This window comes from Doryrhamphus excisus, linkage group LG13, assembly GCF_037039965.1.
Source record: "Doryrhamphus excisus strain RoL-2023G ecotype Guam linkage group LG13, RoL_Dexc_Guam_v1.1, whole genome shotgun sequence".
Lineage (NCBI taxonomy): Eukaryota > Metazoa > Chordata > Actinopteri > Syngnathiformes > Syngnathidae > Doryrhamphus > Doryrhamphus excisus.
Window position 1 is genome coordinate 15,465,321 of NC_136369.1, and position 22,483 is coordinate 15,487,803.

General features: G+C 41.4%; 1 protein-coding gene across 1 annotated transcript; it reads right to left on the bottom strand.

The window, feature by feature from the left end:
* Positions 1-1,333: 1,333 nt before the first annotated feature.
* On the bottom strand, positions 1,334-22,408 carry LOC131139555 (alpha-protein kinase 3-like). The gene is made up of 15 exons (XM_058089260.2): positions 22,133-22,408; positions 18,440-18,652; positions 18,192-18,349; positions 16,137-16,258; positions 13,396-13,513; positions 12,416-13,328; positions 8,969-10,493; positions 8,327-8,474; positions 8,114-8,241; positions 7,996-8,031; positions 7,650-7,924; positions 7,489-7,577; positions 6,161-6,378; positions 4,278-4,326; positions 1,334-4,198 (listed from the first exon to the last, which is right to left on the bottom strand). The coding sequence occupies exons 2-15, from the start codon at positions 18,521-18,523 to the stop codon at positions 3,901-3,903; spliced, it is 4,161 nt and encodes a 1,386-aa protein (XP_057945243.2). The 5' UTR covers positions 18,524-18,652; positions 22,133-22,408; the 3' UTR covers positions 1,334-3,900.
* Between the last annotated feature and the right edge of the window lie 75 nt (positions 22,409-22,483).

The following is a 22,483-nucleotide window of genomic DNA, read 5'->3' on the forward strand; positions in this document are numbered from 1 at the left end:
GTTCTCCCCATGCATGCGTGGGTTTTCTCCGGGTACTCCGGTTTCCTCCCACATTCCAAAAACATGCTAGGTTAATTGGCGACTCCAAATTGTCCATAGGTATGAATGTGAGTGTGAATGGTTGTTTGTCTATATGTGCCCTGTGATTGGCTGGCCACCAGTCCAGGGTGTACCCCGCCTCCTGCCAGACGACAGGTGGGATAGGCTCCAGCACCCACCGCGACCCTCGTGAGGAAAAGCGGTAGAAAATGAATAAATGAATGAATGAACCATAGTTGCGTAGTGAGTAGCGTTAAAATTGTGGTCGACAGCTGCTTACCACCATTTTGTTTCCATATAAACCACTACTTTAGAATATTGATCGCCCATGTCCTGCATATAAAGTGAAAGATTAGGTCAACCAATTAGTAGGGATGATGTATGATATGCATCAAGGTTGTATTATTTCATAATGGACAAAAACCTGCAGTGATAGCAGGTGACTTTCGCTGGCCTGGAGATAAAACTTTTCCTCAAATGCCAGCTCGTCTGTGGCATTTCGGCGTGTGCATGTGATCCTTTTCATATCGGCCACCTAAATGCTCGGCACTAGCTGATGCTAATTGGGGTCAACACAACAATGCACTTGTTAGCACGCTGCTCAGCCTTTTGCTGTTGTAGATTCCTCCTCCCTGTGTAACGTTTTCTGCAAAAAATGACTGATGAATGCGGATAAGCTGAGGATATTTTTGCCAAATGTGTTTAATGTACTCTGAGCGCACCCCGTCGACCTGACGTCACATCGAGTCTCGTTAAATAAAACACAGCCTACACAGAAATATCTGCAGGGTTGCGTGGACTTACAATTCTGTCATTTGCAGCGTTTATAATTTCTTTATGGCATTCCAACAGAGGTGCCTGCCTACTAATGCAACTTTTTAGCTGTAATTTCCGCCACCACTTGGATAATAGTTTCATCTGAAAATTACTCACAATGGTTTGATAATCTTCCTGTCAAACTAATAGGATTTCTTTTTAATAGACACTGTGTGTGTAGCAGGAACTACATCACAAATTAAGTCTTTTACAAAGAGTTAACGCAAGATTTGCAATTGTGGTTAGAGTTTGCATCAGTGCTGAGCTGTATCTAATATTTAGACCCTGTTAAATAACAAAAAAAGGCAGCCAGACTGCAGTATTAGAAGAAGCTATCTGTAAGATTCCAGACACTTAATAATGTTATAGAAAATAATTCTAGTTTTATATGCTGAAAATAATGCCCAAATAACTACAAATAACAAATGAATGGACAATTGAACATTTAACATTACTTTTATGTAGGGGGGAGAGGCACTGTGTCTGGAGGGCAATCCCTTTTTTTTGACTGTTATTGTACACATGGGATCGTAAAAGGTTTTTTAACAAGATGACACAAGGATAAATTAATATTTAACATCACTAAAACCTAGTTTTGCAAATGCATGCAAAAAAAAATCGATGCAGTGTATAGGAGAATTGTTCTATCCGTGGTTTGTGGTTTCTGTTTCGTTAACACTGTTCCTCAACATCAGCTCACTTGATTATGTTGTTATTCTTCAAGATGGTGTTTATTGTTGATGAGGGTTTCCAGTGCATCCTCCATCACTCGGCAACCTCCTTGAGTTTGAGTTCGGCACACTCACTGAAAAAATGCATTGACAGTAGTCAACACTCGGCTAAGGGTGAACGGAATATCGTGAGATTTAGTCTTGATCTAAGTTGACTGTGTAAACAAACCAAGCACAGATACAACAGTTTGTTACGTGCCCCAATTGCACGCGAACCAAGCGGGTGAACGTAAGTCAAGGCAAAATCATTGCAAACATTTTGTATGTTAACCGAAAACACGCTAACCAGGGCAGATGTTAACTGAGGTACTGCTGTATTGGTGTTTATTGGTCTTCCACATAGGATTTCTCATAGACAAACAAACATTCACACCTATGGATGATTCTTAGAGTTTCAATTAAACTAATTTGCATATTTTTGGAATGTGGGAGGAAGCCGACTTTGGACAGTTTAAATTAAAATATTGTAAATCCAGGTCCAAAACACATTTTGAAGATATTTATTTCTACTGTATTAAACTAATTTACATACCATAACTAATATCGAGGCTGCACGGTTAGAGTGGTTAGCGCGCAGACCTCACAGCTTGGAGACCAGGGTTCAATTCCACCCTCGGCCATCTCTGTGTGGAGTTTGCATGTTCTCCCCGTGCATGCGTGGGTTTTCTCCGGGTACTCCGGTTTCCTCCCACATTCCAAAAACATGCTAGGTTAATTGGCGACTCCAAATTGTCCATAGGTATGAATGTGAGTGTGAATGGTTGTTTGTCTATATGTGCCCTGTGATTGGCTGGCGACCAGTACAGGGTGTACCCCGCCTCTCGCCCGAAGACAGGTGGGATAGGCTCCAGCAACCCCCGCGACCCTTGTGAGGAAAAGCGGTAGAAAATAAATGAATGAATGGAATCAAATCAGATATGTTCATTAAAAGAAGCAAACTAACCAAAAAGCTTGGAATATGTTAAATTGCATTTTGGTAAGACAGATTTTCTTATACTGTCTGCAGATTATTTTGCTAATTTTAGGAAATATATCTCAGTTATTACTTAGGATGAGCATAAAACTAAATATGTTTGACCTTTGATTTGATTCCGGTAGGTGGCGGGACTGCGTTTATCACGTCTAACAGAGGTCCATCTTGTAGTGAACAACACTACAAAGAAAAAGCCGTCAAAATGTCACATGCTGCGAAACCAAGCGATTTTTTTTTGCACATAACATTGAGTGTGTCCACAGTGGAGCGTGAGGCCTTCCAGTGATTATATAAAGGATGACTCACTAATGACTAGGGAATCACAAGTGATTATCATGATGAGCTTAGCCTTTTGCACCGTAAACAACACAAACATCATGTGTGGCTGGCCGACACTTCAAACTACGTACAATTATAGTAGATGCATCCCACTGGCACGCATCGCTTTATCCTTTTTGCCACCTGACATACAGTACATATTATGCATGAAATATATACATATTTCTTTACCTTTTCTGTGCATACACAAGAAAACAAGTTAATATGAGCTAGCTAACAATGCGCGTCATTGGGACACACCTATTTCAACTATGAAGACCTCTAGAAAAACACAGTTGTTGTATTGATTTGACCTACTAACCACATGTTTGATGTTTCACCTGAGACTTGGGTGGCCATCTGCCTCGACTGGTATCTGTGAGGAATGCTAATAAACATAAAAAAACCACGCAAGCGTTCAACTGTAAGAGACTAAATGCTAGTACCCTAAATGCTACAATGAACGCAATTAACCACCCAAGCTCTACAAAAGCAAAATAACCACCGGGGACTTTGATTGAATTAATTAACAGCTGCGGCTGTAGGCAACCTCTTGATGTATTTTTTTTTATTAACGTTACAATATGGCAGTAACATCTGAAACACATTAATTGTTAATAAATGACGATGTGGTCAAACAGAGCTCCAGTTTCAGAGCTACACTTTCTCATGCACTCTAAATTATTAAGTAAAAAAAAAATTACTTGTGATATATATCTCTCTAATTCTATGAACACATGGCCACTATGGTCTTTGTTTTATTGTATAAATAGTGTGCGTGTGAATGAATATACATTGTGTGTGTGTCACTGTACATCAGTGTGGATTTCAGGGTGGATTTCTGCTTGGTTGGCTCCTCGCTGTGCAAACGTATTTTATGTTAATGACGTGACTAAAATGAGTTTGAGATTGTTTACTGTTTGAATTTATAATAATGTAGATAATACATCGACCTGACACCCACAGTGTATGCACAAAACCTTTGGGTCACCTACAGGAAGTGAAAGAACGGCATCTTCCTAGTTATACTTCAGCTTTCTGTCCAGTGGGGGTCTTTCTTCCATTTTGCTCAGCCTTCCTGGAGAGTCGTGGGCTTCCGCCAGCTTTCCTTCCACCCTGAGGGCTGCAGGAACCAGAAGCTTGAATTTTACGCTGCAGTAAGGGACTCCTGGAGGTTTTGGTCTTTGGCGTCGGCACCATTAGCGAGTCCAGAAGCTTCAGCGACCTCAGACCCAGTAACCCACAGAAGTAGTTACATTGATGCTGCGACACAAAGTGCTCAAACACTTTAGGCTTGCCCTCAATAGTGAGGCCTTGATGTCTGCAATAAACACAAAGTATGAAAGACAAATTAGCAGTGAAAATAATTTCCCAGTCTCATTTAGTAATAACATACTAACCCTGTGGATTTGACTGCCATCTCAATATTGGTGAGCTTTGTGTCAACGCCTGCAAAAAAAAAGCACAATGTAAATATCATATTTTAAACAGAAGTTATTTTTATTGTGAAAAATTTATGTGTGGCCCCTTTAAAGAGCCTGTTTCATGTTCATGTTCCTGACATCCACCTGAATTTACCAGCAAAACATCACTAGATGGCAGTGTTGGTGGACGAGAGGACGCAGGAGGACAGTTGCGTTGCCACACAGCAGACAGTCTAAACGTGCACACGTTTATATATAACCGTATATATTGATTTATTAGTCTCTAATTTATAATTAACAGTGTAGTTACTGTTGATTGTTCACCAGTGCCTGTGCATATTATACATACTGGTTTTCCATGGTGCTCGAGTGGTTAGCGCACAGACCTCACAGCTAGGAGACCAGGGTTCAATTCCACCCTCGGGCATCTCTGTGTGGATGCGTGCATGCGTGGGTTTTCTCCGGGTACTCCAGTTTCCTCCCACATTCCAAAAACATGCTAGGTTAATTGTCTCCAAATTGTCCATAGGTATGAATGTGAGTGTGAATGGTTGTTTGTCTATATGTGCCCTGTGATTGGCTGGCCACCAGTCCAGGGTGTACCCCGCCTCTCGCCCCAAGACAGCTGGGATAGGCTCCAGCACCCCTCGCGCAGGAAAAAGCGGTAGAAAATGAATGAATGGTTTTCCTTTGCTTGTACGGTTCGAATTTTGCGCTTCACTCTATAACGGTTTTCCAAAATTTATATTAATTATTAAGCCATGCTGTTTCGTAGCTGAATAGAGCCAAATATTGGTCAAAAATATGCACATAGAAGCTAAGTTTTTTTTTGCCTAAACTAGGCATTTTAAAACATACAAAAGAAGTTAGAAAGAAGTGGCATTAATACACATACTTATGCTAGCTCCGTCAACAACAACTCTCCTTGGGATGGCTGTGTCTTCCAGCACAAGACTCCAGTCCTCAGGTAAAAAAATGCTGACGACAAACCAGCATCTTGTTGAGTCAAAATTCAGAGCTACATATCCACTCTTCCGTCTGTGAATGATGCTCGGACTAGCGATTAGCGACGCATCATGCTAGTCCGCGAGATAAAAACAGATTTTCATGCTAACGGCTACAATAATTATATCGTCCGGTATGTAAATGGAACACTGTTGCTGGTTTTTTAAGGGTTTTTTTTGGGAGCGCTTTAGTGTCAAAATAGGTATTTCCCATGACGTCCGTTGCTAGCTAGCTTAGTGGCTCCGGAGTCAAGGGTTGCTCACACTTTTGACTGACTTTTGAGAAAATCTTTGACAAAGTCCGCCATTTTATAGATTCAACTATATTTGTGACTATTAAAATTTACCTTCCAGCCGAGTGATAAGTAGAGACAGTTACGCGCCCCAATTGCAACGCAAGTCAAGACAAAAATCATTGCAAACATGTATGTTAACCGAAAAACATGCTAACCAGGGCAGATGTTAACTGAGGTACTGCTGTATTGGTGTCTATTGGTCTTCCACATAGGATTTCTCATAGACAAACAAACATTCAAACCTATGGACAATTCTCAAGAGTTTCAATTAAACTAACCCGCATATTTTTGGAATGTGGGAGGAAGCCGATAGACATGAACTTCGGACAGTATTACTTAGGATATATATACTTATATATACTTAGGATGAGCATAAAACTAAATATCTTTGACCTTTGATTTGATTCCAGTAGATGGCGGGACTGCGTTTATCACGTCTTACAGAGGTCCATCTTGTAGTGAACAACACTTCGTTCCAATCCAAAGAAAAAGCCATCAAAATGTCACATGCTGCAAAAACCAAGTGATTTTTTTTCCGACACGTAACATTAAAATGTACCTTCTAGCCGGGTGATAAGTAGATTCCCGTTGGTCCATTGAAAGATCCAGTGCTGCAGAGCACAACACTTCAACTCCACTTCAGAGGCAGTTCTCCTCTCCATCGCTCCTGTATCATCCAGGAAGGAATATTTCTGATACGCTCCCGTCAAGTCAGCTTCCACCGTGGCGTAGGGGATTGTGTTGGCTGGCCGGTACATCAAGTAGACTGGGATGACCCTAGTTTGTCATAGATGATCATAGATCATGAGTCAATTACATGCCAAATTGTAAGACAGTACGGTACGACTTGTATGTATTTTGTACTGTTTTAGTTGTAGAGGCTCTTAAAATATCAGACTGTGGATTAGGTATTTGTCGCAGTATTGTTGTTGATGCTGCTACCATCATTCCGCCTTCATATTGAAGGTATTTGCTCAATTGCGCTAGCTAAAAATATAAGCTAAAACAAACACATAGTCTCACAAATACGGACAAAAGATACTTATACACGAACCCACATAAAAAAGGACTAACGTGACAAGTGACAGTTAAGGTGGAAACATCGGGTAAGCATATGACAGCTTGCTTTGCAACAAAAGAAAAGCAGAATGTTCCAGACGCCTTGATGCCCCTTGCGAACAAACGAAAGCAGAAACACCATGAAAGAAGCGGTTCAAGCAAAGGCAGTGACGAAAGCTGATTGGACCATGACTCCAGCCTCATCTTTGAGTGTATAAAAGGCCGGGCAGGGAAAGGAAGGGTGCTTTTTTTGCAGCTGCGCTATAATATGACACGCTTACTTGTAGGCATACAGGGACTGCAGATAAGCCCTGGTCCATGACTCCAGCCTCATCTTTGAGTGTATAAAAGGCCGGGCAGGGAAAGGAAGGGTGCTTTTTTTGCAGCTGCGCTATAATATGACACGCTTACTTGTAGGCATACAGGGACTGCAGATAAGCCCTGGTCCATGACTCCAGCCTCATCTTTGAGTGTATAAAAGGCCGGGCAGGGAAAGGAAGGGTGCTTTTTTGCAGCTGCGCTATAATAAGACATGCTTACTTGTAGGTATACAGGGACTGCAGATAAGCCCGGACGTCTGTATTAGGTATTGTTGTCAGGAATAAACAATCTGGTTCTCATTTTATAATTTGGTTCTTTAAGATTCCCTTATCCTCTATTTGAAACCCACTTAGAGTCCTCAGGGGGAGGATTTCTACAATATTCAATGTTAGCCTGATCAGGGACGACCAAACCCAATCATACCGTGTAAAACCGATATGAATTTCTCAATGGAAACGTGGTCTTGATAGCTAAAGTGATATATGTAGAGTCAACGGTCAAACTCACTCAAGAGGGGGCCCAAAGTTTTCAACCACTCTCGCCTCCGCAGAGAAGATTTTGCAGTATTCACGAGCCAGATTCTGAATTTTACACTCCTGCGCACAGAAGAACATATGACAGAACAGAAATAAGAAAAGATCAAATTTTTGACAATTTCGGTTGCGTACTTGCTTGACGAGGTCCATGTTCCTGTCGATAAGGCAGCGCTCCTCCTTTCCACCATAAGCGACATGTCGGCGTGCTTTGATGATGCACGTGTTTCCGGACTCAAACACAGGCTCCAAGCCATAAATGACCTTAGCCCTCCAGACTTTCTGTGTGCAGTTATCGGATACACAGGATTTCTGCACCATTACGCGACCGAAAAACTTGCCACCCCAGACGCCACCATCCGCTACACCCTTATTGAACACCAGGGGCGCCATTTCGATCTCTTCTCCAACTTCATAGGAGGAATCAGGAATTAATCACTTGGGTTTTTTTGCTATAGTAAACAATAACAACTCATCTTACCTCCATTGTCCTCACGGAGAGAAAATCCTGCCGAGACTAAAACACAAGTAGAGGTCACCGTTAGAATAGTTTCAGCTAAATAAACAAAATGGCATATTGTTGCAAAGTGAATGCATACTATCTGGACCAAGGAGGAAGTCAGTTGAGTCGCTTCCATATTCATTTGTGATTGTGCATTTGTAAACACCCGAGTCTTTACTTGATGCTTGAACGACTGCCAGATTGACTTGACTTTCATCCTCTGCACTGAGCAAACAAAAATAGAAAAAGAAGATCCTGAGAACAGATTTATTGCAAGACTGAGTCCTGAATTCTCACACTCCGAACTTACGTCCTCACGATCCGAGCAATCTCAGCTTGATTTCTGTACCAAGTGATTGTGGAGTCGCTGAGAATGTTGAAGAACTGGCACCACAGTTTTAGGTGTCCCGATGCATCCACAAACGCTTCACTTCTGATTTTACGGATAACTTGGGGGGCTGGAAAGGAGATACATGATCATAAGCAAGTGGTCTACAGGAGGTACAGTATTTGGTGGACAATTATGGGCAATGATGTGGCACAGTTGGCCCATCCTGCAGTGGGCACCCACTGTGTGGTGCTCAGCGAGTCTAGATCTTTGTCATTGAAGTTGACTAGAAATTAAGTTTTAGCTGTTTGAAGATTAATTATATCGGTAAGTATAAGTATTTGTGATTTTAGAAATAAGAAGTTAGTATGTTCTTTATAGGCGGCATTATGAATTATCCTTACTGACCTTTTTTGCAGTACATTTAGTGAGTGAAGATTGCTTTTATAGTTATTAGCCCATATTTCCACACAATAAGTAAGATATGGTAGAACCAGAGAGCAAAGAGTGCGGAGTGATTTCTGATTGAGAACAAATTTTACTTTGTTCAATATTGAAATATTTCTGCCCACCTTATGTTGTATATTTGTAATATGAGGTTTGTGATGGGAGAATAAGTTTTACCTTTGCATGGGTCACATCTGGTCTTCTCACTTTTCTCACTTTGGAGTTCCTCATTGGGTGGTCGACTGGAGGTTGGTGTCACCTTCTTCCTACCCAGCAGTGGCGACCTCTTCTCGACGGGAGACGTTGTCTCATCATTGGGTTGTAGAAGAGTTGGCCGCCGGGAACTGCTTGGAGACGACAGGATTGTCACATGGTTTGTTGAAACGTTGGTATCAGGTGGGGAATTGTCCTGTTTCTGTGGTTGATCTGGTAGGACGTCGGTGTCTGCATTGTCTGCAGGTTTGACTTTGGAGTTAAGGATCTTGCGGCGGGCTCCTGATGCTAGCTCTTGTGGCGTGGCAGACGGTACAGGAGAGTCACAGGATCCTTTCATCAAGATCCGACTGGTTTCGGGATTTGAATTGGTTAAGAAATCACTCTCAGGTATGACTTCAACCGGGGACTGGCTTTTTTGGACAGGCAGGTTTTCTTGTGTGACTGTACCAAGGGCACTTTTATCGGAAAACATATTGACCTCTTGTAAACAATTGGTTGGTTCTTCTGTTTTGCTTTTATCTACAAGTGTTTGAGAAGAATCATGAGTTTCGTTGTTGAGTTTAGTTTCATGGATTAACTTTTTCATGAGACCCGAGTCTTGGCCTTGAACTCTATCACTTGAGGTTCCTGTTTTCTCCTTTTTGGGACTCGTGGTAACAGAAGGTAAAAACCCAGAAGAACTCGGATCCTTTTGAAAACTTGATAAAATTGCATCTTGAGTCTTATTCTTGCAACTAGGACTTTGCTTAAGAAGATGTTCTTTTGGAGATGCTCTACTATCAAGACTCTCTTGTAGGCTTCCTGGCGCTGACTTCTGAACTTCAGATTCATATTTGTTGTCAGAATTTCTTACAATCTGCGACTGGTCTTCAACTGTGGAGTGTCCTACCAAGTCTGCAGAGACAACATTTGTGGGACTTGTTAGCTCAGACTCCAGAGTCCTTATTTGGGACCTTAAAAGCTCTGCAACAGATATGACTCTGGGGACAGGTTTGGGGATTTCTTGGGGTTGCTGCTCATGTAAGTTTGGATATTTTGGGGAATGTGGGGCAACAGTATTAGTTTCAGTTGGTTTATTAGTCTTCTTTGTCTTAGACACATCCATGGGATTAGAGACTGCTTCATCTCCAGCGTCTAGTTGACTCTTGCATGAAGAAAAGGTTTCACCCAGCACCGCTGACTTGCTAACCTCATTACCTTCAATCTTTCCGTTACCTTTTATCCCTTCTACGCATCCCTCCACTAAACCGGTTTGGCTTTGCGGGTTTGCAGATGGAACTACGGCTGACTTTTGTTTTGATCCTGTGGAATGATGCCTTGTGTTCCGCGCCACTTCAACAATGGGTGCAGTATAATGAGGTAGGAGGTCATCTACTGTAGCTGGAGCCTTCCGCTGTGGTCGAACGCCCACAGAACGCCGGTCAGGTGGAGGCTCCGGGTTGACAGGTGCATCATTCCGACTCATCCATGTATGGGTTGGTGTAACCTTGAGAGACAATACAGTGCAAGCAGATGTTTTCCAGGCTGTAAATACTAATGATACTTTATCCCAGGCTATGCTGGACGTAGATACAAATAAGTAATTCCAACAACAGCAACAGTGTCACCAGCAACAGATGAAAATACCTGGACAGTCCTTGGGCAACTATAGATAAGATAAAAGACCCATATTTTCTTTAATAGTTTGATACTGTTATGTTAAACCGTGTGGTTCGGTTCACTATGTCAATTCAATGAGCCGAGACCAGACAGTGTCAAATCCACATCAACGTCTGTGCATGAGCTTTTATAATTAGCCGCAGAGGTTCCCTCCATATGTCACATGACATTCCATAATAGATGAGATAAACTGGCTGGGGCCTCGCTGGCTATTGTTACTCAGACTGCAAAACATTGAAATCATTTCAAAACAATGAATATTATTATGAAATGCATTTAAAATATATATATACCGTATGGCTCAAATTGTCGCCGTACATTTGTTTCCACTATATCTAATCCGACAGGCTATAAGACCTATTCACATGTTACAGAGCTATTTTGCGTTTAGATGTAGTTGCAATGGAATGCTAGACATTTTAAAAGGCACTTCAGCAGTGTTTTGTATCACTGATGTCAGTAGCCATGTACATCATTGCATAAGGCCTGGCTAATGGGGACTCGGACTCATAATCCCACAGCAGCAGAAACAATTGGCTGATAATTGCAACAGTAAATATATTCATATTATATATAAAGAAATTGGTCATCAAATAAATAATGATTATAACTTATTTTGTTTAATTATTTTTGTCACAGGCTGCACGGTGGACGAGTGGTTAGCAAGCATGCCTCACAGCTAGGGTACCTGAGTTCAATTCCACCCTCGGCCATCTCTGTGTGGAGTTTGCATGTTCTCCCCATTCCCTATTAATACATTGAATATTTTCATATCATACTTGTTCACTGCCTTCTAAATACGTTTTTTGACATGATTAGAGCCCTCTAGACATGCACTAACACCCCTATAGTCACCTTTACACTTGTATTAACCCCATATAGTCGACATAATAAGAAAGAATTATTCATTTAAGACATAATATAGCATAATATAATATTACATGGGCTGCACAGTGGTTAGTGGTTAGCACACAGGCCTCACAGCGAGGAGACCTGGGTTCAATTCCACCCTCAGCCATCTCTGTGTGGGGTTTGCATGTTCTCCCCATTCCCTATTCATACATAGAATATTTTCATATCATACTTGTTCACGGCCTTCTAAATAAATTTTTTTGACATGATTAGAGCCCTCTAGACATGCACTAACACCCCTATAGTCACCTTTACACTTGTATTAACCCCATATAGTCGACGTAATAAGAGAAAATTATTCATTTAAAACATGATATATAGCATAATATAATATTACATGGGCTGCACAGTGGTTAGTGGTTAGCACGCAGGCCTCACAGCTCGGAGACCTGAGTTCAATTCCACAATTGGCCATCTCTGTGTGGAGTTTGCATGTTCTCCCCGTGCATGCGTGGGTTTTCTCCAGGTACTCCGGTTTTCCTCCCACATTCCAAAAACATGCTAGGTTAATTGGCGACTCCAAATTGTCCATAGGTATGAATGTGAGTGTGAATGGTTGTTTGTCTATATGTGCCCTGTGATTGGCTGGCCACCAGTCCAGGGTGGTCTCAGCCAGGTTGCTATCTTTACAGAAGCCCTGAGAGTCATACCTACCAAAAAGGTTAAAAGCAAGCTTTGATAGCATAGACTTTGAACTCATTGCCAACATGTTGCATGTGTAAACGCAAGCCCATCATGAAGCTCCGGTGACACATTGTTGCTGCTATAAATAGTAACAGGTTGTGGTACAAAGACACCCCCCCCCTCCTCCAATGAGCTCATGGGAAAACAGCTCACCTCATTCGGCACAGACAAATTCCCTGGACACGGCTTTGCTTCCTTTTCTGGTGGCTGATCTGCGGTCTGCAGGCAGGGGGGCCCAGGTAGAACAGTCTGGTTTGGAGGGGCCAGAAGCACTGATCCAAGATCTGTGGAGGAGTTAGCCATGATTGGAACATTCTTTGTTCGAGTCATGTCCTCCATGATTGGCCTTGGAGGTGCACTCTGCAGTCTGGAGGTCATGGTCTTCTTCTCTGGGACTTTTTCTTCATGTTTGTTGTTGTTTGCCTTCTCTTTATTTACGATTTCTTTGGAAAGTTCTAGAGAAGGCCTAATGAGTTCCTCTGAACTTGTATTCCTTGAACATTTTCCATTTTGTGCCATGTCAGACAGGTATGGAGGGATGCAACTCTGGACTTCCATCACTTCCTCAGGCACCTTCTCAGCTCGCTCCTTTTTTGCACTGCTGGAAATTTTTATCTTCTTCTTAACAAATGGAGTTTTACCATCCACGCTTCCATTTTCATGAATGAGCTGACTTGTTTTGGAACAAGTCACAGAGCTTGTCTTCTCCTCCACTAGCTCTTCAGCGTGCTCCTCTAACCTCACCTCTGGCTCCGCCGCCACCGATCGCGTGGCCTCCTCGTTACCCACGTCCTCCGTGGAGCTGGGCACGCTCAGGAAGGCCTCCATGGTGGAGCGCCGCTTCCTCTGCCAGCGCTCCGGACTGACGGTCCGCAGCGGTTCCTGGTTCTCCTTGCCTTCGGCCTCCTTCATTCTGTTCTCTGCTTTCTGCTTGAGCTTGGCAAAGTAACGCTGGTGGATTTTGAACTCGCTCATTCCACCCACCTCCAGAACCCCAGAGCAGGACACGATGCCTTTACTGTTACTGGCCGAAGCCTGGTAGATGGCAGCATCGTCCACAGTGCAGCTGCAAGGAAGTGGAGACCGGATTAAACGTTGCCTCAGTAGGAGTAACAACTCCTGAGTATACATACTTGTAAATATGCAGGGAATGGTTTTGTCCGTTGCGAAATATTTCATATTTAGGGAGTCCACAGAATCTGTCCAACTGCTTATCATCCTTATACCAGGTGACTTGAGGGATAGGATATCCTGATAAACAAAAAAAAGTTGGATAATGAAGTCATATTTGTGCATTAAAACATATTTTTTTCACATTTTCAACAATAAATATACTGTATCTATCCATCCATCCATCCATTTTCTATTCCGCTTATCCTTACTAGGGTTGCGGGAGTATGCTGGAGCCTATCCCAGTTGAGTGAGAGGCAGGGTACACCCTGGACTGGTCACCAGCCAATTGCAGGGCGCATAACAATAAATATACTGCAGTGCTTATTTGTTATAATAATGATAATAATGACAATAATGATAATAATAGTAATTATTATGAATAATAATAATAATTATTATTTTTATTATATATAATACGTATGTATATATAATTATATATTATAGTTATTATAATTAAGAATTATTATTATATATAATAATAATTGTATATTTATATATATATAATTATATATTATATAATAATAATTATATATAATTATATAATATATATAATTATTATTATATATAAGACAGCTGGGATAGGCTCCAGCACCCCCGCGACCCTTGTGAGGAAAAGCAGTAGAAAATGAATGAATGAATGAATGAATAATTATTATTATACACTATATATATTATACAGTGAAGAAAATAAGTATTTGAACACCCTGCTATTTTGCTATTTCTCCCACTTAGAAATCATGGAGGGGTCTGAAATTTTCATCGTAGGTGCATGTCCACTGTGAGAGAGATAAACTAAAAAGAAAAATCCAGAAATCACAATGCATGATTTTTTAACAATTTATTTGTGTGATACAGCTGCAAATAAGTATTTGAACACCTGAGAAAATGAATGTTAATATTTGGTACAGTAGCCTTTGTTTGCTATTACAGAGGTCAAACGTTTCCTGTAGTTTTTCACCAGGTTTGCACACACTGCAGGAGGGATCTTGGCCCACTCCTCCACACAGATCTTCTCTAGATCAGTCAGGTTTCTGGGCTGTCGCTGAGAAACACGGAGTTTGAGCTCCCTCCAAAGATTTTCGATTGGGTTCAGGTCTGGAGACTGGCTGGGCCATGCTAGAACCTTGATATGCTTCTTACGGAGCCACTCCTTGGTTTTCCTGGCTGTGTGCTTCGGGTCGTTGTCGTGTTGGAAGACCCAGCCACGACCCATCTTCAATGCTCTGACAGAGGGAAGGAGGTTGTTCCCCAAAATCTCACAATACACGGCCCCAGTCATCCTCTCTTTAATGCAGTGCACTCGTCCTGTCCCATGTGCAGAAAAACACCCCCAAAGCATGATGCTACCACCCCCATGCTTCACAGTAGGGATGGTGTTCTTCGGATTGTACTCTTCATTCTTCTTCCTCCAAACACGCTTATTGGAATTATGACCAAAAAGTTCTATTTTGGTCTCATCTGACCATAAAACTTTCTCCCATGACTCCTCTGTATCATCCAAATGGTCATATGCAAACTTAAGACGGGCCTTGACATGTGCTGGTTTAAGCAGGGGAACCTTTCGTGCCATGCATGATTTCACATCATGACGTCTTAGTGTATTACCTACAGTAACCTTGGAAACGGTGGTCCCAGCTCTTTTCAGGTCATTGACCAAGTCCTGTCGTGTAGTTCTGGGCTGATTCCTCACCTTTCTTAGAATCATTGAGACCCCACGAGGTGATATCTTGCATGGGGCTCCACTCCGATTGAGATTGACCGTCATGTTTAGCTTCTTCCATTTTCTAATGATAGCTCCAACAGTGGACCTTTTTTCACCAAGCTGCTTGGTAATTGCTCCGTAGCCCTTTCCAGCCTTGTGGAGGTGTACAATTTTGTCTCTGGTGTCTTTGGACAGCTCTTTGGTCTTCGCCATGTTACAAGTTAAAGTCTTACTGATTGTATGGGGTGGACAGGTGTCTTTATGCAGCTAACGACCTCAAACAGGTGCATCTGATTCAGGATGATACATGGAGTGCAGGTGGACTTCTAATGGGCAGACTAACAGGTCTTTCAGGGTCAGAATTCTAGATGATACACAGGTGTTCAAATACTTATTTGCAGCTGTATCACACAAATAAATTGTTAAAAAATCATGCATTGGGATTTCTGGATTTTTCTTTTTAGTTTATCTCTCTCACAGTGGACATGCACCTACGATGAAAATTTCAGACCCCTCCATGATTTCTAAGTGGGAGAAATAGCAAAATAGCAGGGTGTTCAAATACTTATTTTCTTCACTGTATATTATATATTATATAATAATAATTATTATTATTTTATTGTTATATTATAAAATGTATATGTTAAAACATTCTAGTATAATTCTAAACAAAATATTAAGTACATTTTGAATTTTAATAAATACCATAATATACTTAAAATAATATTATCCTTACATACATATACAATAATTATATATTATAAATATAATATAATTATATATTATTTTACAAAATTTCCAATATAAGTCTAAAAAAATTCTATACATATATTTTTGCTATTTTCTGCTACCTTTATGCTGGGTATAATTGTGCCATTTTTGTCAGTGAGCCTCACTATTACAGTATATCAGCGTACTATTAATTAGTACTATTAATTAATGTAACGATATTATAGCCCTTAAAGTGCACCCCATGGTACAAAGGATAGCGATGCTCACCTGTAACCACGCAGTAGAACTTGACGTTACAGTTCTCTGACACAGCCTTGGACCTGAGAGTAGTCTGAAAGCTTGGTTGTTCTTCCTCCGTTAGTTGCGCCATCACGCTGCACAGTGTGCTCCTGTGCACACAGGGGAAAAAGGTCCAAGTCGTGACCCCACTTGACCCCACACCAAGTGAACTATAACTGTGACTAAGTCTGACCGATGATAAATGTTATCCCATCAGTTCACAGTGTTTAGTGTCAATGAGTTGAGTTGTTTTTGCAGCTGACAAACACTCATAAATAAAAAGAAAGACTGAGGTAATAACTTCAGCATCATGAACGCCCAATGCCGCCTCGCCTGCAGCTCATTATGACGGCGCATCCATTATCGTGTATACACGTCGAGCTGCTGATCCACGTCTGGTGTTGCTATCCTCTTCAATGTGAGGGTCAGTGCTCACTTTCACAGTTCGATGCACGCTACTCATGACTGAGCAAACAAAACACGACGCCAATATATTTGAACACAGCCTTTGGCCTGTAGGCACCACTTCCTGCTGCTGTTTGATTAACTCGGGATCGGACAGGAACTACTGCTACCGCACAGTGACGTTCATCAAATAGATTTTGTCGTCGTGATTTTATTCACTTACTGTTTATGCACACTGGTCCATGAATTTAAAATATATTACAACTTTTAGCTGCAGAAGTATGATATGGTGCAGTATTACACATTGCTAATAACAAAAATATATATTATACCTCTCAACACTCAAACGTCACTCTTCAAAATTACATGAATAAATCATAAATAAATTATTTGTAAAAAAAAATGCTTGTTTCGACAAGAGCCACCACAGGAAGTACCATCCAGAACAAGAAACAAAAAAATAACAACAAGGAACTCGCCCAGTGCTAACATGCAATATTATTCATTAATTTATTCATTTTCTACCGCTTATCCTCCTAGCTGTCTTCGGGCAAGAGGCGGGGTACACTCTGGACTGGTCGCCAGCCAATCACAGGGCACATATAGACAAACAACCATTCACACTCACATTCATACCTATGGACAATTTGGAGTCGCCAATTAACCTAGCATGTTTTTGGAATGTGGGAGGAAAACCGGAGTACCCGGAGAAAACCCACACATGCACGGGGAGAACATGCAAACCCCACACACAGATGGCCGAGGGTGGAATTGAACTCAGTTCTTCCAGCTCTTGAGGCCTGCGTGCTAACCACTAACCACTGTGCAGCCCATGTAATATTATATTATGCTATATTATGTCTTAAATGAATAATTTTCACTTATTATGTCGACTATATGGGGTTAATACAAGTGTAAAGGTGACTATAGGGGTGTTAGTGCATGTCTAGAGGGCTCTAATCATGTCAAAAAACATATTTAGATGGCCGTGAACAAGTATGATATGAAAATATTCTATGTATGAATAGGGAATGGGGAGAACATGCAAACTCCACACAGAGATGGCCAATTGTTGAATTGAACTCAGGTCTCCGAGCTGTGAGGCCTGCTTGCTAACCACTAACCACTGTGCAGGCCATGTAATATTATATTATGCTATATTATGTCTTATGTCTCTTATTATGTCGACTATATGGGGTTAATACAAGTGTAAAGGTGACTATAGGGGTGTTAGTGCATGTCTAGAGGGCTCTAATCATGTACAACAAGTATTCTTTGTTCTAGATATTTGTTCTGGAACCAATTAACTATAACAAACAAGGGATTACTGTAATGTTCAACCTCATTAGAAAAACTCTGGTTTAACATTTGACAATAATTTTTTTTAATTGCAAATATTTTTTCCTCTTATTAAAAATAAAAATACACAATTTGGAGATAGACGGTTGTCATTCAACTTGGGTTTTCCATTAGATATCAGTAGCTCATGCATGTGTACCGACAGTATTGTGGTGTCCAGTTTATATGACATAAAAGTACTATTAATAATATAAAAATTCATGGAACTTTATTAAAAATGTCTTTTTCAGGATGCCAGGTATTTGCTGTATTGACCTAAATATATGTAACACACACTACCTGTTCTCAGGCCTCACGTTGGAGATGTAGCTGCAGCCTCCAGGCCGGCTGCTCCCAGTGCTCCCATTTCCATTGCCGACTCTTCCATTGGCCGAAGAGGAGCGTGCCACCGTGCGCCGTGAACCCATGTTAGCAAAACTTTCCGTGGTTGATGGCAGCTAAAAAGGAGTCCGGACACCAATTGTAGACAACATGAAATTATATGAGATGTGGCAGTGATATGTGCTAGTTAGCCTTGATGCACTCACCAGAGACAAGGTTGTGTCCCTGCCTTCACAGATGGCCCGCAGCTCTGACTTGAGGCGCTGTGATTTCCGATCAAACATGAGCATGCGTAGGCTGCCGCTGCACTATTTATAGTTGGAGCTCAAATAGGCACCAGGGTGCATCACACTTTTTCCAAACTGTCTTCACTCCGTTGTGGACAATAGGATGCACATGGGAGCCATACCTTGCATCAACTTAAAGAGAAAGATGGGTCATTGAAGAGCAAAACAATGACTTAAGTCCTTATTTATATGTATAATATGTTATTATATGTATTATAATATATACATATTCAAAGAGCATGTTGTGCATGATGTCCATTGGTTTTGGAGGCCCACTCTATATAAAGGCCCCAAAAAAGGCCAGCATTGTTAGTCCAGTGAACGGCATCACACCATGTCTATCATGTGACCAATGTCTCAGCGCACTGGGTACTACAGTGATATATCCAGGCGTATGGGCTATTCCCAAACCACATTTAGAAACCTGCATGAACAGCACAACATAACAAAAAGTTCAATTTCAACCCTTTGTATTGAGTTGTGGTCTCCCATAGAGCAGCTACACACAATAACCCGCACAGTAAACTTTTTACATTTTGTAGAATCTGCACCTATTCCAGTTGTATTTCCTTTATATTCCATCCATGACCCGTTTCTGGATATGCCCTCTCTCTTGTGATTGGTCACACGCCCAAAGTGCTTCCTAACTATGAACCACATAAGGAAGTCCGTCTCTCTGTGATGTCACAAAGGAACAGTTTTACAATATATGTGGCGTTCATTCATTTTCTACCACTTATCCTCACCAGGGTTGCGGGGGTGCTGGAGCCTATCCCAGCTGTCTTCGGGCGAGATGCAGGTTGTTTGTCTAAAATTTTACTTTATTTTAGTTTTATTGTACAATGATTGAATTCACTTTTGCTCGTGTATAATTGAAAAGGGCTGCACAGCGGAAGGGTGGTTAGCGCGCAGGCCTCACAGTGAGGAGACCAGAGTTCAATTCCACCCTCGGCCATCTCTGTGTGGAGTTTGCATGTTCCAAATTGTCCATAGGTATGAATGTGAGTGTGAATGGTTGTTTGTCTATATGTGCCCTGTGATTGGCTGGCCACCAGTCCAGGGTGTAATGACAGCTGGGATAGGCTCCAGCACCCCCGCGACTCTTGTGAGGATAAGCGGTAGAAAATGAATGAATGAATAAATATATTCTTTTTTAAATCTCCACATAGAATGCAGTGCAGAATCCCAATTAAGTGGCCATTACGATGGTCATGTTCAACCATGTAGACGTGCAGGCCCACCAAGAAGCCTTCATTGTCTACTGACAGTCACTTGGGATCCCCAAGGAAATGCAGCAGAAATAGGACAACCTTATAAGGGCCCAACTCACTAATGACTGTCCTGTGTATATGCTTCTCATTTGACACACACACACACTATGATAGCTGTGTGTGTTTACTAAAGGTAAACGCTGTGCGATATCATCACAATTTGATGATATTCATTTTCTGAACTTGAATGATAAGCATAACTGAAACGTAACGATTCAGACACCAGTGATATCCTAATGGGAAGTTCAGTCACCACAGCAGCGTAGTGTCAACAAGTCCACATCCTGACAACATTATGATACACACAACTGGCTTGTTACTTTTTGGAGGAGTGCAGTTACCTCATCGTTGTTGGGATATTTTTGAGTGTGTGTGCAGATGGATGAAAGCGACACTGGTGGAAATATTACTGAGGTAGTCTGATAGTGTCAAGTCAACTATAATGAATCCGGATAAATTACAGTTTTATTGCTTCTTACAGAAAAAGCAGGTTAATAGTAAGTAATAATAACATTCATTCATTCAATTTCCATCGTTTATCCTCACGAGGGTCGGGGGGGTGCTGTCTTCGGGTGAGAGGCGGGGTACACCCTGCACTGGTGGCCAGCCAATCACAGGGCACATACATATAGACAAACAACCATTCACACTCACATTCATACCTATGGACAATTTGGAGTCGCTAATTAACCTAGCATGTTTTTGGAATGTGGGAGGAAACCGGAGTACCCGGAGAAAACCCACGCATGCACAGGGAGAACATGCAAACACCACACAGAAATGGCCAAGGGTGGAATTGAATTCTGGTCTCCTAGCTGTGAGGCCTGCGCGCTAACCACCTGGTCGCCGTGCAGCCCTTTTCAATCATACACGAGCAAAAGAGAATTCAACCACTGTACAATAAAACAAAAATAAAGTAAAATTTTAGCCTATCCCAGCTGTCTTCGGACGAGAGGCGGGGTACACCCTGGACTGGTCGCCAGCCAATCACAGGGCACATATAGACAAACAACCATTCACACTCACATTCATACCTATGGACAATTTGGAGTCGCCAATTAACCTAGCATGTTTTTGGAATGTGGGAGAAAACCACAGGAAGAACATGCAAACTCCTTACAGAGAATCACACCCAAGTCTCCGAGCTGTGTGGCGTGTGTGCTAACCACTCATGTGTGCCCACCATGCAGCCCTGATGCTTGTAATGTTTATAATGTATTGAGAAGATCCTAAAACGGCCATAACTATGAAAATATTCCATTTATAAAGAAGGAATCCCACTTCACTGAAATTCACTTATCACAGTTGAATCCAGAGCCAGTTAACCACAGTAAATGAGGGATTACTACAAATCCTATTGTGGCTTCGTGGGGCAGATTAATAGAAGGCTGATAGACAAGACCATGTTTAAGAAGACTGTTGATTTGATAATGTATAAAAGGTCAAATCACAGACTTTTCAGTACATACGATGACGCTTAATATTTGCAATATAATAAAGGTCAAAGTTCACAGCAAAATGGCACATCAAATATACATAAACTCTTAATTTTATCCCAGTTTGGTTGGCATACAGGAGAGATAGTTGCTCAGTTGGTTCGCTTTTTGGGACGATTGACTTCAAGGGTCAAAGCTGAGGGTTCAACAAGGTCAAAAATCACCTTACAACAAAGCATATCGAGTCGTACCTCATATTAAAGCCCTTGATGAGCGCTTTCCAGATATGGTATCAGTTTTTCAGCAAACCCTTATATAATGGTTCAATGATCAGAAAACAGTTTTTTCTTTTTTTCTTTTTCTTTTTTTTCTTAAATATGAACCCAGTCACAAAATTATCATGTAAATATGTCTAAACCAGAGATAATTTTTTAAAATATACACAGTAGCGGAAGTCTAATGATGATCAGCTTCTCTAATGTCGGCTACATGAACCACCAGCTGCTGAGGACATGCTGTCCTGATCCTACTGGGATGTTTCGGCACCATGCTCCCGAATGTTTTTAATTGTCAGGTGTCCACACAGATAAAGAGGCTGACCATAGACGGCGATTACACACAAATAAAAAAGTCAAGTGTTTTATAGCACAAGTGAGGCCATTCAATATTTCATTAAATTCCAATTTTCCTTTCCCAGGATTTGGAGTTTAAGGAAAAACCCTTCTTAAAATATACATTTGCACAGTTACACAGCACACTGTTTGGGTGTTTGACACATCTCTGTGGAAACCAAGCTAAGCTTTGTGCGCCCATTTGGCCCACGGTCAAGGCTGTGACATCATCTTCTGGATATTCACACCGATGTCATCTCCGAGGAAGCAGCGACAGGAGAACACTTGACTTACCAGGACAGCTGACACTTACACAAACTGCTTTTTATCTTGTGAGATATATATATTAGATTACACATATGATTCTCTAACTGCGTAAAGCACAGAGGTGTCGACAGAGGGCCGACCAGTCTCTCCAGCAGGTGATTTAATCGACAAGCTCCTTCCCTTAAACCAAAGGAGGGTTAATCATTAAAATCACCTGCTTTAGTGAAAACCTGTAGTGTCTGGGCCCTCCATGGCATGAGTTTGAAAGTCATTAAATAAAAGATTTGAGTCAGGTGAGTGGAGTTATAGTGCCCCTTAGTGGTATTAATGAAATCTGTGTAGGTTTTAATTTTAGTGACCGTCATCGAAGAGATCACT

Bases quoted from the DNA above. Each gene is read 5' to 3' on its own strand.
- LOC131139555 (XM_058089260.2), bottom strand. From the start codon at position 18,523: ATGCTCATGTTTGATCGGAAATCACAGCGCCTCAAGTCAGAGCTGCGG. The intron at 13,514-16,136 runs GTGAGCATCGCT...TTTGTTTATCAG, and splicing joins GTTCTACTGCGTGGTTACAG to GATATCCTATCCCTCAAGTC. The intron at 6,379-7,488 runs GTGAGTTTGACC...ATGACAAACTAG, and splicing joins AACTTTGGGCCCCCTCTTGA to GGTCATCCCAGTCTACTTGA.